We start from the raw sequence: 12,671 nt of genomic DNA, 5'->3' as shown, positions 1-12,671 counted from the left end.
CGGTAGTTATGAGAATGGACAAGGGCCACGATCTCTGAGAGAGCCCATGGAAACAGCCCCAGACTTGCGAAAAAGTTCGTTCAAAAGAGACGCCTCAAATGAGGACGCCTTCCCATCAGATATGTGACCGAAGAGAGGCCACTATATGATTACGGGAGTCAAGTATCTCAATCAACTCTCATTTCATCCCCGATCTGGAAGTTGTTCCATGACTAACAAATACGAGAATCCTGCACACGGATAGCGTATACTCACAAATATAAATATCCCCACAGTCCTGGAACTGTCACCAGGTGGCCGTTAGGATCTTTCTATATGAAGCAGAGCAAACTGCTTCTAGAAGATATTACCATACATTAGGCTGTCTTACATGCCCTAGAACATTTCACTTCTTGCCTGGTTCAGAGCCAATATTGATCGAATACCCGGTATCTTTTTCTCATTTATCTCATTTTCGCTTTGTGTTCATAGCACAATACTTAAGATAAGAACGTTTAGATAGAGCAGACCACAAATTGCTATCAGAATGGTCAACAACCACGAAAATAACACGGCCAGCACCAATGCCGCGGCTGCTTATAAGCTCCAAATCCAACAGCCACAGTTGATATCTAAAAGTACACCAGCTTTGGCTAATCACAGTAATGGATCCAGGCCAGGAAATGTTGCTCCACATCGAGTTTCCGTGTCGTTTCATCCAATGACCCTAGAAAAGTCCGCTTCAACAACCCTTCCAGGTATCACGCGGGCAAGATCTGCTTCTGCCTCCCATTTTCCCACGGTTGCAAATCTCCTCCAGCTGCATACAGAGTTTCCTGCTATCAAATACTCCCCAAATGGTTCTAGAACTCATTCCAACTCTGTAAGCTCCTTGGACTCCGTAGATTCAGCCACATTGTCAAATCTTGTGCAGCTGGATACTTCCAATGTCAGCCATTATCCTGCTACAGATAATTACAATAAATACGGCAAGATCAAGTTGATGGAGGATATTGATATCGAGAAGCAGCTTATCATAAGTGCGGGAGGTAAGAAGGAAGATGTCTTTTGCTTCGTCATGAAACTCCTCTTGTTGACTGTCATTGTTCTCGGGTCTGGAGTCTTGATCTTCTACGCCTTGTGAATACCCCTTTTACCCATCACGGGCTCTAGAATGCTATCTTTTTTGTTATACCCTTTGCATTAGATGATTGGTTCATCGTTTCATTTCTTCGCGCATATTCTTTTGTTAGTTCGTCTTTGCTGGTGAAGATTTCTATTCTATTGTTTATATGTTCCAATTCAGTTTCAGTTATAACCTTTATTAGTAGATGTGAAAGTAATATTGCACCCAATAATGTCGTGTGTGGTAGCGCGGAATATTAGGCTCCAATGGAAATGAAGTCCGATTACGCTATCGAACTTCGTTTGCTTCGTTCTTCCACTTACAAATAGGAGAATAATGTTGCTACGACTGGCAGTAAAAGAAGCATTCATTCTGAGTAGAAGTGCCAAACTTTATTGTTCTCGAGCTTATTCGTCAGGGCTGGCTGCTCAAAAGCCCGACACTTCTACAGAGACTGAAAAACCTGGAGATGAAGTTGCGACCCAGATAGACAATTCAGCATTGGCCGAGAGGTTCACACAGATTCTCGAGGAGAAAATGGCATCTGGAGGTATGGATTCGTCACTAGTGAATTCTGACCCTACGCTTCTGCGAATTTTTCAAAATTATGACAAAGGCACTGGAGCTCCCAATGATTCTGACCAGAGGATTAAAGAAGCAATGTCGTATATTAAGAGCGAGCCTCTCTTAACACACAATAAACATGCCAAAGATATTTCGACTGCTGTTCCTTGGAAAGGGACCGAGTCTAACGAAGATGCTAATTTACGTATGATAGTAGATCTGAAGCCCAAGGCTATCAGAGTAGGATCTGCCCATATCAATTCCAATAAGATCTTCACTCCGCCTCCTACTTTGAAACAGAAGGTGGAAGGAGCCAAAAGTTCAAGTTTAGAGTATTTGTTGAATAAAGAGAAACAAGGGAATGAACCTGACGAAGAAGAAGACAATTTCAGAGACTTGTACAAGGAACGGCTTTTAGGTCCTTCTATGTTGATCAACTCTGCGTCGCCTAGTATTGATCTTGTAGGAAGTATGGCCAGTAACCGTATCAATGCTTCGATCAACCAACAAACAGGGCTATTCGATAGCCCAGAAATGAAGCACGTAAGAGGCAAACCGTTGAACAGTGAACATTTGAAGAATTGTACAGACTCCAACTACTTCATGAACCAGGTTCTAAATATTAACGACGTTTTGCCTCCATGGATAGATTCACAGCAGTCTATAAATAGTAATTGCATTCGACTCAGGGCAGAGTTGGATCAGATTTGGTTCAACTGGATCATGAACGATTCGCCCATTTCGGCCACAGTTCATGCAACAACAGCCAATGTCAGTAGTATAGTGAGTGCCTTTGAAGTTCGCATCAAACCACATCGATTTGATACTTCTAGCCTTCGATCTTCTGATATGGAATACCTCGAAGAAAGAATGAAATTACTTAACAGCACTATACGGACATACAATTTACAGTGCCCCTCTTCGAATTTGCACAAGTTCAAGTTGGTTCCTGTTAACGAAATCAGAGCCTCCTACGACAGGGTTGTGGACAAGTTCCCAACTTTGGTTGCTGCTTGGTATGACCAAAATCGCACAAAGAAAAACGTACAATCCTTTGAAAGAAATACCGGTGGCTTTCTCAACTTGTTTGGTGAAGAAACGAGCCAAGGAACCGGAAGTAACAGTGGAACAGATTCAACAATAACAGAAACCCAGGATGGTAAATTGCATATCTGGAAGGCTATCAAGGACGTCTTCAAGTAAGATCTAACGTAAGGTCTTTGGATATAATGATAATGATTGTAAATAGATTCATACATTCTACTACTAATAATAATATTTATAATGATAACCAAATGTAGTAGCTAGCTTATGAATAGTATAACACGGCAAGTGCTGCAATTATCACTAGAAGCACAATCTGCCAAAATCTGACAACTATGTATAAGAGTCCCAGTCTAGGAGCAGAGTCACAGGCCCTCAAATTGTCCATGAATGCCTGACTGGTCTGGTCTCTTGAAAATTTGGCTAATACTCTCTCGTAGCCATTTTCACCAATGACAGCCTTAGTTTCAGGTGACAAATCGTTGTAATACTTAATCATGATTTTGGCCCATTTTTCATGATTTGGCTCTTCTGTGAAACCTGTAGCTTCCTCAGTGTTGGTAAAGTCAAAATTGACTACAGACTCTAAAGGACCTCCGTTGTTTACAGCCAACACGGGTGTTTTTAGCAACATACTCTCTACAGGTACTATACCGAAATGTTCGAAAGCTGGAGTGTAGAGCAACAACTCGGCATTCTTGATCAAGGCTGTCTTCAACGACGATCTGATCGACGGCAAGAATAAAATGTCAGTGGCAGGAGGCATGACAATCAATTTGCCTCTGATAGTGAAACTGGTCAATTTCAAAGAATCACAAAGCTTGCTGAGCTCATTGAGGTACTCTACATTCTCAAGAACTCTCACATCATACCCTCCAGCAATTACCAAGCGAGGTTTGCTTTTGCCGTGGATCAACTTCTTCGACTTGGCAAATGCCTTTATGGCCAATTCGATATTCTTCTTCCGTTCAAAACGGTTGATTGACAAGAAATATCTATTGCCTTTGAAGAAGCTTGTCACTTCCACATCAGCTACATCGTCTGGCTTCACATTGGTATCTACACATGGGTATATTACCCCTGGATCCATTGCGTTCAAATGGGTGAATGTTTGGTGGAATATTCCCTTGGTAAAGTTGGAATTTACTACAATTCTATCGCTGTAGCCTGTGGTCCATTCTTCTATGGCATCAAACGGTAATCTGTACAACTTCTTAAGAAATCCACCCTTTTTCGCCAACAATTGGTCTGGAAAATGGCAGTAAAACAACACTTTTGTTGAGTCCGGACTGAAAAGTTTCAAGATAGGAATACAGAACGACAATTGGTCCACAATGAAATAGTCGTACTGGCTGATTTCTCCAGTGGCTATCAATCGACAAGTGAGGTACAACTGTCTGAGTATGGCACACAAAATATGGAACTTCTTGAACAAATGGGTTGGAAGAAAGTCACCAAACACTTTGACAGCCAAAGTGCCGTTGCTGACCTCCTCAAAGCAGTGGCTCCTGTCGCAATGAGATGTGAATACTATCACTTCATTGTCTTCGATGTTCTGGAGTCCTACAGCAGCATCCACTACCAATCGCTCGGCTCCTCCAATTCCAAGATCCGGATGCACAAAGGCGATCTTCTTGGCCATGGTGACGCGTTAGAGATGAACAGCAAGAATGTAAAGTCGTGGAGAAGGGCTTGTCAAGGAAAACAAGTGTTCGCTGAAATTAAATAGAGGCAGATCAATTCATTCATTTACTATCGTAGACTGCGGTAGTATGCAGGGAGCAGCAATACACAAGATTTCGCAGCTAATTCTTCTCCTTATATGGCATAGGATTCCAAATGAGACAGTATAAGAGACAATGTATGAGACATGCTCTTGGATAGGTTAATAAAGTTGATTACAATGTACCCTTGGAATAATTTTACCATCAAAAAGTTCAATCTTTCTACGTGCTTTATTGTAGTAATTTATATTTTCCATATCTATAATGCCCTGTACAATTAGTTATTCTGTCTGTTCAATGACCTTTCTAGCCTGTTCCTCTCTCTCCAATTTCTTCTTCAACTTTTCGGTCTTTCTGTCGTACTTAGTGTCTTCAGGATTGAAACCAGCTTCGTCGGATCCCCACACAGCCCAATCTGGCGTCTCCCTAACATAGTCCAAGTCGACAAAATCCTTTCCACTTTCAAGAAGCTCAAAGAACTTAGGATAGTCGATGTGGGTATGCCATTTTCCGTTGATCTTGAACTTGGTGTCTGCCATCAAGATACAACAGGAATGGGCATGCTCAGCAGCGATATCATAGTTGAGGCCTCTGGATTGCAATTCGTTGCTCAAGTTGATAACAAACTCCTTACACTCGTCATAGAATGGAATGTTTTGCATAGTCAATGGATTTCCGTTTCCGGTGGAAGAACCACAGAAAGTTGCACCCTTAATTTCGATCTGTGATGGACGGGCTCTTTCAACCATATCGGCGTAACTCTCAATGTCGTTCATGTTGAAACCCTTGACTAACGTCAATCTGAAAACAGTACGCTGGTGACTCTGGACAGTTCTTAAGATATCCAAGCACGACATCAACCGTTCCCAGAAGTCACTGTTCAAAGGGCGATCTACCTTTCTCAAGTCGGTCTTAGTTGGCGCGTCTATACTAACGTACAACTGCGTCACCTTAGACAACTTAGCAAGGTTGTCTGGATGCTGAGCGTTACAAACAAGAAAAGAGGAAATGTGCTTTTCATGTAACATACCTACGAATTCGTTGATATGAGGGTAGAATATAGGTTCTCCCACAAGAGAAAGTGCACAGTGTTTGACCTGGAATGCTTCCTGGAATCTGTCCATTTGAATCCCAGGCACACCTCTCATCTGTTTGATCTTCTGGTAGTGGCCCTGTAAGGCACCTTCCATGACCTTTTCTGGTGGATCCAATACCCATCTCCAGTTCAGTTTGGCTACTGGGTTAGTACCGTGTCTCCAGCAGAAGACACACTTGTTGGAACAAGCAAGGGAAGGAGTTGTTTCCATACACAAATGTGACTTGATGCCGTAGAATGCAAACTTATAGCAAGAGCCTCTCCCTCTTAAGGCACTCTTGGTCCATCTGCAGATTTTGACTCCAGAATGGGATCCTACAATGGTGTACCCCTGCTTAGTTAAGGACTTGTAAGTGGGTGAATCTTTAGCTACCATTTCTTTGGTTTCAGTTTCAGACAATCCCTTCGTTCCAGATTTCCTTATTATATTTCCCATATCTTCGACGTCTACAAGGGTGTCTGCATCATCACTATTTCCCTCGCTGTCTTCCTTGTCACTGTCATCAATGTCGTCTTCTCCTTCATCTATATAGAATGGCTCGTCATCCACCATGAGTGAAGCAAAATTCTGGATCCATTCGTGGGCTTTGGGTTCTCCTTCGTATTTCATACAAACTTCACCTACGGGGAACAACCTTCTTCCTCCCAATTTACCCATCCATCTATCAGCCAATTTGGCTTGATAGCAGAATTTGTCTCCACTCCACGATTCTGAGTCTCCCAAACCCAAAATAGCAAAACCCAATAACGTCCTCATAGGGTATTTGTCGACTCTGAAATCCTGGTAAGTATCCTTCAAATGCTCAAGGAAATAGTCAATAGGAGAATCGGTCTCATAAGATGGCAAAACCAACAAGTAGATGTTCTTGGTAGCCCCGTTATCTGGAGTTTTCAAGAAGTATTCTTCAAGATCGTCGACATCATCATCAAGACTCATCAACTTGGGTTCGTTCTGCAAGTCTTCCAAGCCTTCAAGCTTTTCTTTCAAAGCAGTCGCTACTCTCTGAGAAGAGCCAGTTAACGAAGTATAGAAAATATAGATTTGCGACTCCAAAAGCTTCACTTCTGACTTTGTCATAGTTGGCTCGACAATGCTCTTGACTGGCATGGCTTTTTTAAACACCTTGGGAGTTCTTTTTGCTCTGGTGGTTCTGACTTCTCTTTTAGGAATCACAGAGGTTCCACTAGGAGTAAAGGAAGTAGATGTGAAATCAACTGCATAGATTGGAGATTCACTCTTTTTCAGTAATTCCTTATTCTGATCTGCTGCCGATTTTGGCTTGGTGACCATCTTCAAAATCGACTTTTTGGTTGGATTTGGTGGCTCATTCTTGGAACTGATGGATCTAGAACTCTTCTCTAAATTATACAAGATGTAGAGTGCGATGGCTGCTACTAAGAGCGAGATTCGTCCACCCGAAATAGCATGGACCACTCCACAAACTACTAATAAACCTGATCCTGCCCCCATAATGGTACTAGAGAGACTTCAAAGACGAAATTATTGAGTGTTTTCAATTTTGGAACTGCTGAAAAATTCCTAAAATTTATTACTACTCCAGTTTTCTATGCAAAGAGGACCTTCACATAGTGAAAAAAATTGGTAATGGAAGAGATCACGTGAAGAAGAAATTAAAAATCGATTGCGTGCAGGCGCGTTTGCAAAAGTGTTGCAGCCATTGGTCTATTTTGCAATCATTTATGACCCAAGAGGAAAGCTGGTCAGAAAGAGATTTGCTTTATGGAAATCCTGAAAAATATAACTGGATACTTCTAAAACGAAGTAAGTCTAAGTAGAAGGCAAGTTTTATTTCTTAGGAAAGAAAAAGAGCCACTTCGTAAAGTTACCCAATAGTTGTTAGAGCATACCTAAAAACCGAGAGATAGTAGTAACTCTATTGGTAACAGCGAAAACTGTGACTGAATTTAAGCAGAGTTACAAGCGTAAAATTCAATTCATGGCAACTCAATGCTATGCTTTCCTTAAAAATGATGATATTTTCAGCTTGAGGTTTTACTATTCAATATAATATGCTGTGCTGGAAAAGGAAGCTTTACTTCGAATCTATATACTTTCCCTTTCAGGTATGCCAGAAGTGATTCTGGCATTCCAGATTATCATGGATCCTTTAAATAGACCAGAAAACCGTTGAAATATCACATTTCTTGCTTTTCAGAAAGTTCAACCAATATTATCAAAAACTTCAGATCAAATATCAGCAAGACGCTCGCTAAATATACGATGAACATGAACTTCAATCAAACTGCTTCCAGTGATCGAGACCAGATTTCTGCATTTTACGACCAAACGCATGTAGAAGCTTACAGCCATGATCCAGAATTCACACAGATATTCTCGACTGATGTACTTCCAAACTCTGAAGATGTGGAATTAGCTAATTATCTATTATACCTTGACAACGACTACAACTCGTTCATTCAGATCGCAAACGCAATTCTGATAAACGACTCCAAGTTTCAGATAGAAGACTCCAACTCGCAATTAGCTGACTCGACACCCCAGACAGAAGCATTGTCAATGATGAGCTCTACAGAAATCGAACAACTTGTGAACTACAAAGTTAGCAATAACAATACCAATAATAATTTCGATACTAATGGTACTTATGGAACTAACTTCCAGGATCAAAATCAAAGCGAAAATGGATTTCCTCACTTAGTCAGTCACCAAACTCAAGATACTCCAAGGATTACCGTCACGGATGAGACAGGAAGAGAGATTTCCCAATGGCAACAACCTACTTACGAATCAAGTACCTCTTTGCAGGACTTCTACTCGTATGATGTGGCATTGCAAGACCCTATCCCATCTTCAAGTAGTAGTCTTATTCTTGGGAACTTGGATGAAACTGCAAGGCAAAATCATGCTGCAAACTACCCGTTTTCTGAGAGTGATCAGCCCGAATTTCATATTCCAAAAATAGAAGAACTGATTCCAGATCCAGACGACTTTGCTCAATATTCTCTCCTCATATACCCACAAGCCACAACAGTAGCAAAAAACATACCAATCTTCAATGTCCCCACTAGCAGTCAAGGATCTTCAAGAGCAGTTGCTCCTACGGTTCATTTCCAGCTCGAAACAAAAGATCATACTGATGCAAACTTACAACCCCGTACGAATAACTCGCTGAGCAGCTCCTTCAGCCTTTCTACTTCCCCTGCAATGGTATTTGACGAAAGCAACCCTCTAAGGAGTTCCAGAAGTTCAAGAAGCTCCAGAAGTACACTAAATTCGATGAATTCTTTGGATAGCAAAGGTCCCAGTTTTACTGAGGTAGCTAGCCAAGGCGAAGTTGCCAGCTACTTCGAAGTAGTCAGACATAGTGACCAAGTCAGAGAATCTGAGGTAGACAGAGAAACTATGGAAGTCGGAAATTCCAGATTCAGGGTTCTGCCCTTGGCTAAGATCAGCATTTCCATTTCGCCCGAGAGTGTTTCATGTCTCAACTGTAATATTGACTACGGAAACTACACTGGAAAAATCACCAACAAAATCGAAGGTCACTTAGCATTGGCGAACGTGTATGTTGCCCCTGGTGCTCATGAAAGTCAGATAACCGACGCAACACTTATTAAGCTATACACAGAGACAAAAGAATTGTCAGCCTCATCATGTATCCATCAGAGAACTAAGTACGACAGGGAAATCGATGAGTTACACAATTCCATTAGCAATATTGTCTACAAAACTAGTAGCAAATATTCGTTAGATATGCCCTACGAGCCACAGTACCTAAGGTTTGAAGTTGGTCCCGATAGTAGGTTGGTTATGGCGAGCAAGAGTGGTTTGTGTCCCTATTGCGAAGAAGTGAGATTCCTTCCGTTCAAGAACTCGAGTTACTTGTCTCATTTGACATTGGAACACGGAGTGTTCTCCAACGGTTATCTCACGCCTGATGGGCTCTATTTTGGATCTTACAAGTTGAAGAAGAATAGCAGTAGGAATAACCAGGAGCACACTCCATCTGGCAGAGAACGACAAGTAGAAGCCTTGATGTGCCCCTTGTGTTTCGATATGGTGGAATTTGGATGTTGGGAAGGAAAGAAAAACAAGCTCTTGTCTTACTTCAGACACTTTAAAAATATCCATGGTCAACATACGATCAAGGCGAGAAGCTCACAGATTCCACCCATTCAAGACCGGGGCCGTACGCTCCATATTCTACCAGATCCTTAGAACCTTCTAATGTAAAGGTCTTTAATCCTCTTGTTTCGTTTACTGTTTTCTATTGCTGATAACTTAATTATTAACATATGTTTGCTTTTGCTTTGTTGCTTTCTCTGGTTTGTTATGTTTATCCACACTGTTATGGTTACTACCTCATCGTGAGATTCTTAGGCATTCGGTCACTTCTATGAACCTCGTAAATGATATCATCCTTATTTCATATTCTTCACCAAAAGCCCGAAATAAATGCAATTTTCATCCTAATTATTATTCTGGTTCACTCCTATGCGATCATCTCTTGTTGGTTGTTGCTCTGTAGGCTTGTATGGTGGCACGATTTCGTTGGTGGAGTTGTTGATTTGTTCCTGGAGAAGTTGCTCGTGAGAGAACGAAGTGTTTTGTTGTACCTGTGGTTGCTGTTGTTGGGCAAGCGAATCGTCATACTCGAGAATATCCTCGGGTGTGAGTTTGATGGTGGTAGCGGGACGACGGAGCATTTTGAATATCAATATTTGTATGTGAATATGAATATGAAAGTAATGAACAATGGTATCGAGGTAGACGGAAACGAATATCAAAATATACAAATATCAATATTAGTATGAATATGAAATAAATCTGATACAAATATGGAGTAAATATCAACTATAATTATGAATAAAACATAAATATAAACACAATTGAAAATGAAAATGAATTATAATTTCTATATTTATTTGTTAAGAGTTTATACTGATTCGTATCAGTTCCTGTACATAGCCGACATAATCCCAGAAGTCAACACAAATTCTCAAATGGATTCATCCTCTATCTTCCCTTATTCTCTTCTCCACCAGAATCCGGCTGAGTTCACGTCCGGTTCTATTCGCTTGCTGTCTGATACCTGTAATCACCATCGGCTCTGATACACACCACCCTTCTTCCATACCACCGCATTGTCATACTTGGGACACTACCTGTTTCATTCACAGTTTTAACTCAGAATTATCACCAACTTTTTTTCGGTAGGTTGAGATTGAAATCTAACTGCGAAAAATCAGGAACCACATCTAATTGAAGAATCACCACTAACCCCCAAAACTTCGGAATTATTGTACCAGAACCGCAATATACTCCCACAATCACCCCCATTACCAATACAACACCTGCTACTCTCCACCAGCCCAAGTAGCCCCGCCACCACCAACAAGAGAATGTCCACCACGCGCTCGCAACAAGTGATCACATTAGCTACGGTCGCATCTCTCAACAACCTTTCAGAAGTCTCCAATAGCACAGAAAAAAAACCGGTGTGGAAGGAGTTTGGCGTGTACTTGGAAAAGCGCATCGAAGCCCATCGTAACCCGGACCTCGCCACACAAGACTCAGCTGTCCACCTGAGCTACATTGCCCTTTCGCAGCCAGACTCTAGTTACTTGGCCCAGAACGTTCGCTACAAGATCTGCCATCTGTGCCAACGTCCGATTGGCGAGGCAAGTCTCCGAGGCCATTACTCTCGGTGCGTAGAAATGAAACATAAAAAACAAATCGTAGAGCCTGCCAGCGACGCCAGCGATGCTGGAACTACGTCAGCAGGTACCAAACGTAAGAGAGCTAGGAACAATGCAAACGCACTTCTAGATCTCGACCCACTGTCAGTGGACTCATCACGGAATTCGACCCCAGTGCCCGGAACTCCTCTTCTGGCTGCTGGTTCAGCTACGAATAACAGTGCTAGACCCAAGAAGAAGTATAAGAAGTCGCAGACTCAAAGAGAAAAGGAAGCAGCTAATGCTGCAGCGGCTGCAGCGGCTGCTGCTGAGAAGAAAGAGCCCGGTTCCAACGTTTCTTCGACTGCCGGCTCTAAGAAGAAGAAACAGCCCAAGCCAAAAACCGCAGCCAAGCCCAAGGGTCCCGTAGATGTAGAGAAGCAGTGTGGAGTTCCGCTTCCGTCTGGTGGCTTCTGTGCTCGTTCCTTAACTTGTAAGACCCACTCCATGGGAGCCAAAAGAGCCGTTATCGGCAGAAGTGCTCCATACGATGTGCTCTTGCAACAGTACCAGAAACGGAACCAGGCCAAGATTGCTGCTAGCAACGCTTTGGCCGCTCAAAGGCGTGAAAACGCAGCATTTCACGGTGAAGGGGCAGATGATCATGGGGACACAAGTACTAACTATAACAAGGTTCTTGATCCCGACGAAGAAACGCATTTGGTGCTTGAGGGATTATCCAAGAATAACCCCATGCCGCTAGAACGTAAGATAATCTTACCTGTAAGACATCGTCACCGGTTCTTGGCTGCAAGAGAATTCTATGCCAATTCGCTCATAATTAACCAGAACAACCAGCAGAGTACTCAGGCTTCCGGAGGCCAGTCTACAGAGCAAACCTTGGCTAACCAGGCTATCTCTGGTTCTATAGGTGGACTCCAAGGCCGTTGTGCTTTAATCAACGTCGATGCCCCTGCTGCCAACACCGACTCTCCCACACAGTCGTTCAGTGCAATTCCTGGCGAAATGTACCAGGTGCGAGCTCCTCTGAAAGCCATCTTGATGACGGCGCAACACAACTCTATGCAACAACAGGCGTTCCAGCAGCAGTTGGCCAAGTACCAGCAGCAGCAACAGGCGCAGTTGCATTTGTTGAGACAGAGACAGGCTCGTGCTCTTCAACAGCAACAACAGCAGCAACAATTATCTCAGCAACAGCAGCCTCGTGTTCAGCTGTAGTTGTTGGGTGTCACGAATGTAGTATTAGTCCACAATTGTATTTGTATAGGAGTGTATGATTATAGTATGATTGGGTTGTAGAGAAAGTGTGATATATGGTGTATAAAATTAAAGAAGGATATTGAACTATTACGCTCAATACTATTTACTAAGTAGTATACCATATGCTATGACACCATTTGGTGTACCATGTGTATTCTGTACTTTGCAATGACAATATATAATGTATACTACAACT

General features: G+C 42.2%; 5 protein-coding genes across 5 annotated transcripts; 3 read left to right on the top strand and 2 right to left on the bottom strand. All coding sequences in view use genetic code 12, as the record gives it.

Moving 5' to 3' along the window:
• Positions 1-1,600: 1,600 nt before the first annotated feature.
• Positions 1,601-2,872, top strand: PICST_45166 (predicted protein; the record flags this gene model as incomplete). The annotated part of the gene is made up of 2 exons (XM_001384363.1): positions 1,601-2,379; positions 2,503-2,872. Coding segments are annotated over 2 exons (1,149 nt in total), but the record flags the coding sequence as incomplete, so codon positions are not given.
• Positions 2,873-2,910: 38 nt separating this feature from the next.
• Positions 2,911-4,394, bottom strand: ALG2 (mannosyltransferase). The gene has a single exon (XM_001384026.1). It carries the CDS (start codon positions 4,353-4,355, stop codon positions 2,979-2,981), a length of 1,377 nt encoding a protein of 458 aa, XP_001384063.2. The 5' UTR covers positions 4,356-4,394; the 3' UTR covers positions 2,911-2,978.
• A 276-nt stretch (positions 4,395-4,670) lies between these two features.
• Positions 4,671-7,020, bottom strand: YPO7 (Fe-S oxidoreductase). The gene is made up of 2 exons (XM_001384025.1): positions 6,930-7,020; positions 4,671-6,770 (listed from the first exon to the last, which is right to left on the bottom strand). The coding sequence occupies exons 1-2, from the start codon at positions 7,002-7,004 to the stop codon at positions 4,719-4,721; spliced, it is 2,127 nt and encodes a 708-aa protein (XP_001384062.2). The 5' UTR covers positions 7,005-7,020; the 3' UTR covers positions 4,671-4,718.
• Positions 7,021-7,775: 755 nt separating this feature from the next.
• Positions 7,776-9,734, top strand: PICST_31331 (predicted protein; the record flags this gene model as incomplete). The annotated part of the gene is made up of 1 exon (XM_001384362.1): positions 7,776-9,734. One exon carries the CDS (start codon positions 7,776-7,778, stop codon positions 9,732-9,734), a length of 1,959 nt encoding a protein of 652 aa, XP_001384399.2.
• Positions 9,735-10,641: 907 nt separating this feature from the next.
• PICST_72079 (predicted protein) lies at positions 10,642-12,503 on the top strand. Its single transcript, XM_001384361.1, has one exon. The coding sequence runs from the start codon at positions 10,919-10,921 to the stop codon at positions 12,431-12,433; it is 1,515 nt and encodes a 504-aa protein (XP_001384398.2). The 5' UTR covers positions 10,642-10,918; the 3' UTR covers positions 12,434-12,503.
• The last annotated feature ends 168 nt before the right edge of the window (positions 12,504-12,671 follow it).

This window comes from Scheffersomyces stipitis, chromosome 4 (genome assembly GCF_000209165.1).
Source record: "Scheffersomyces stipitis CBS 6054 chromosome 4, complete sequence".
Classification (NCBI taxonomy): Eukaryota; Fungi; Ascomycota; class Pichiomycetes; order Serinales; family Debaryomycetaceae; genus Scheffersomyces; species Scheffersomyces stipitis.
Note: the sequence above shows the minus strand (reverse complement) of the source record. Positions and strands in the feature narration are given on the sequence as shown.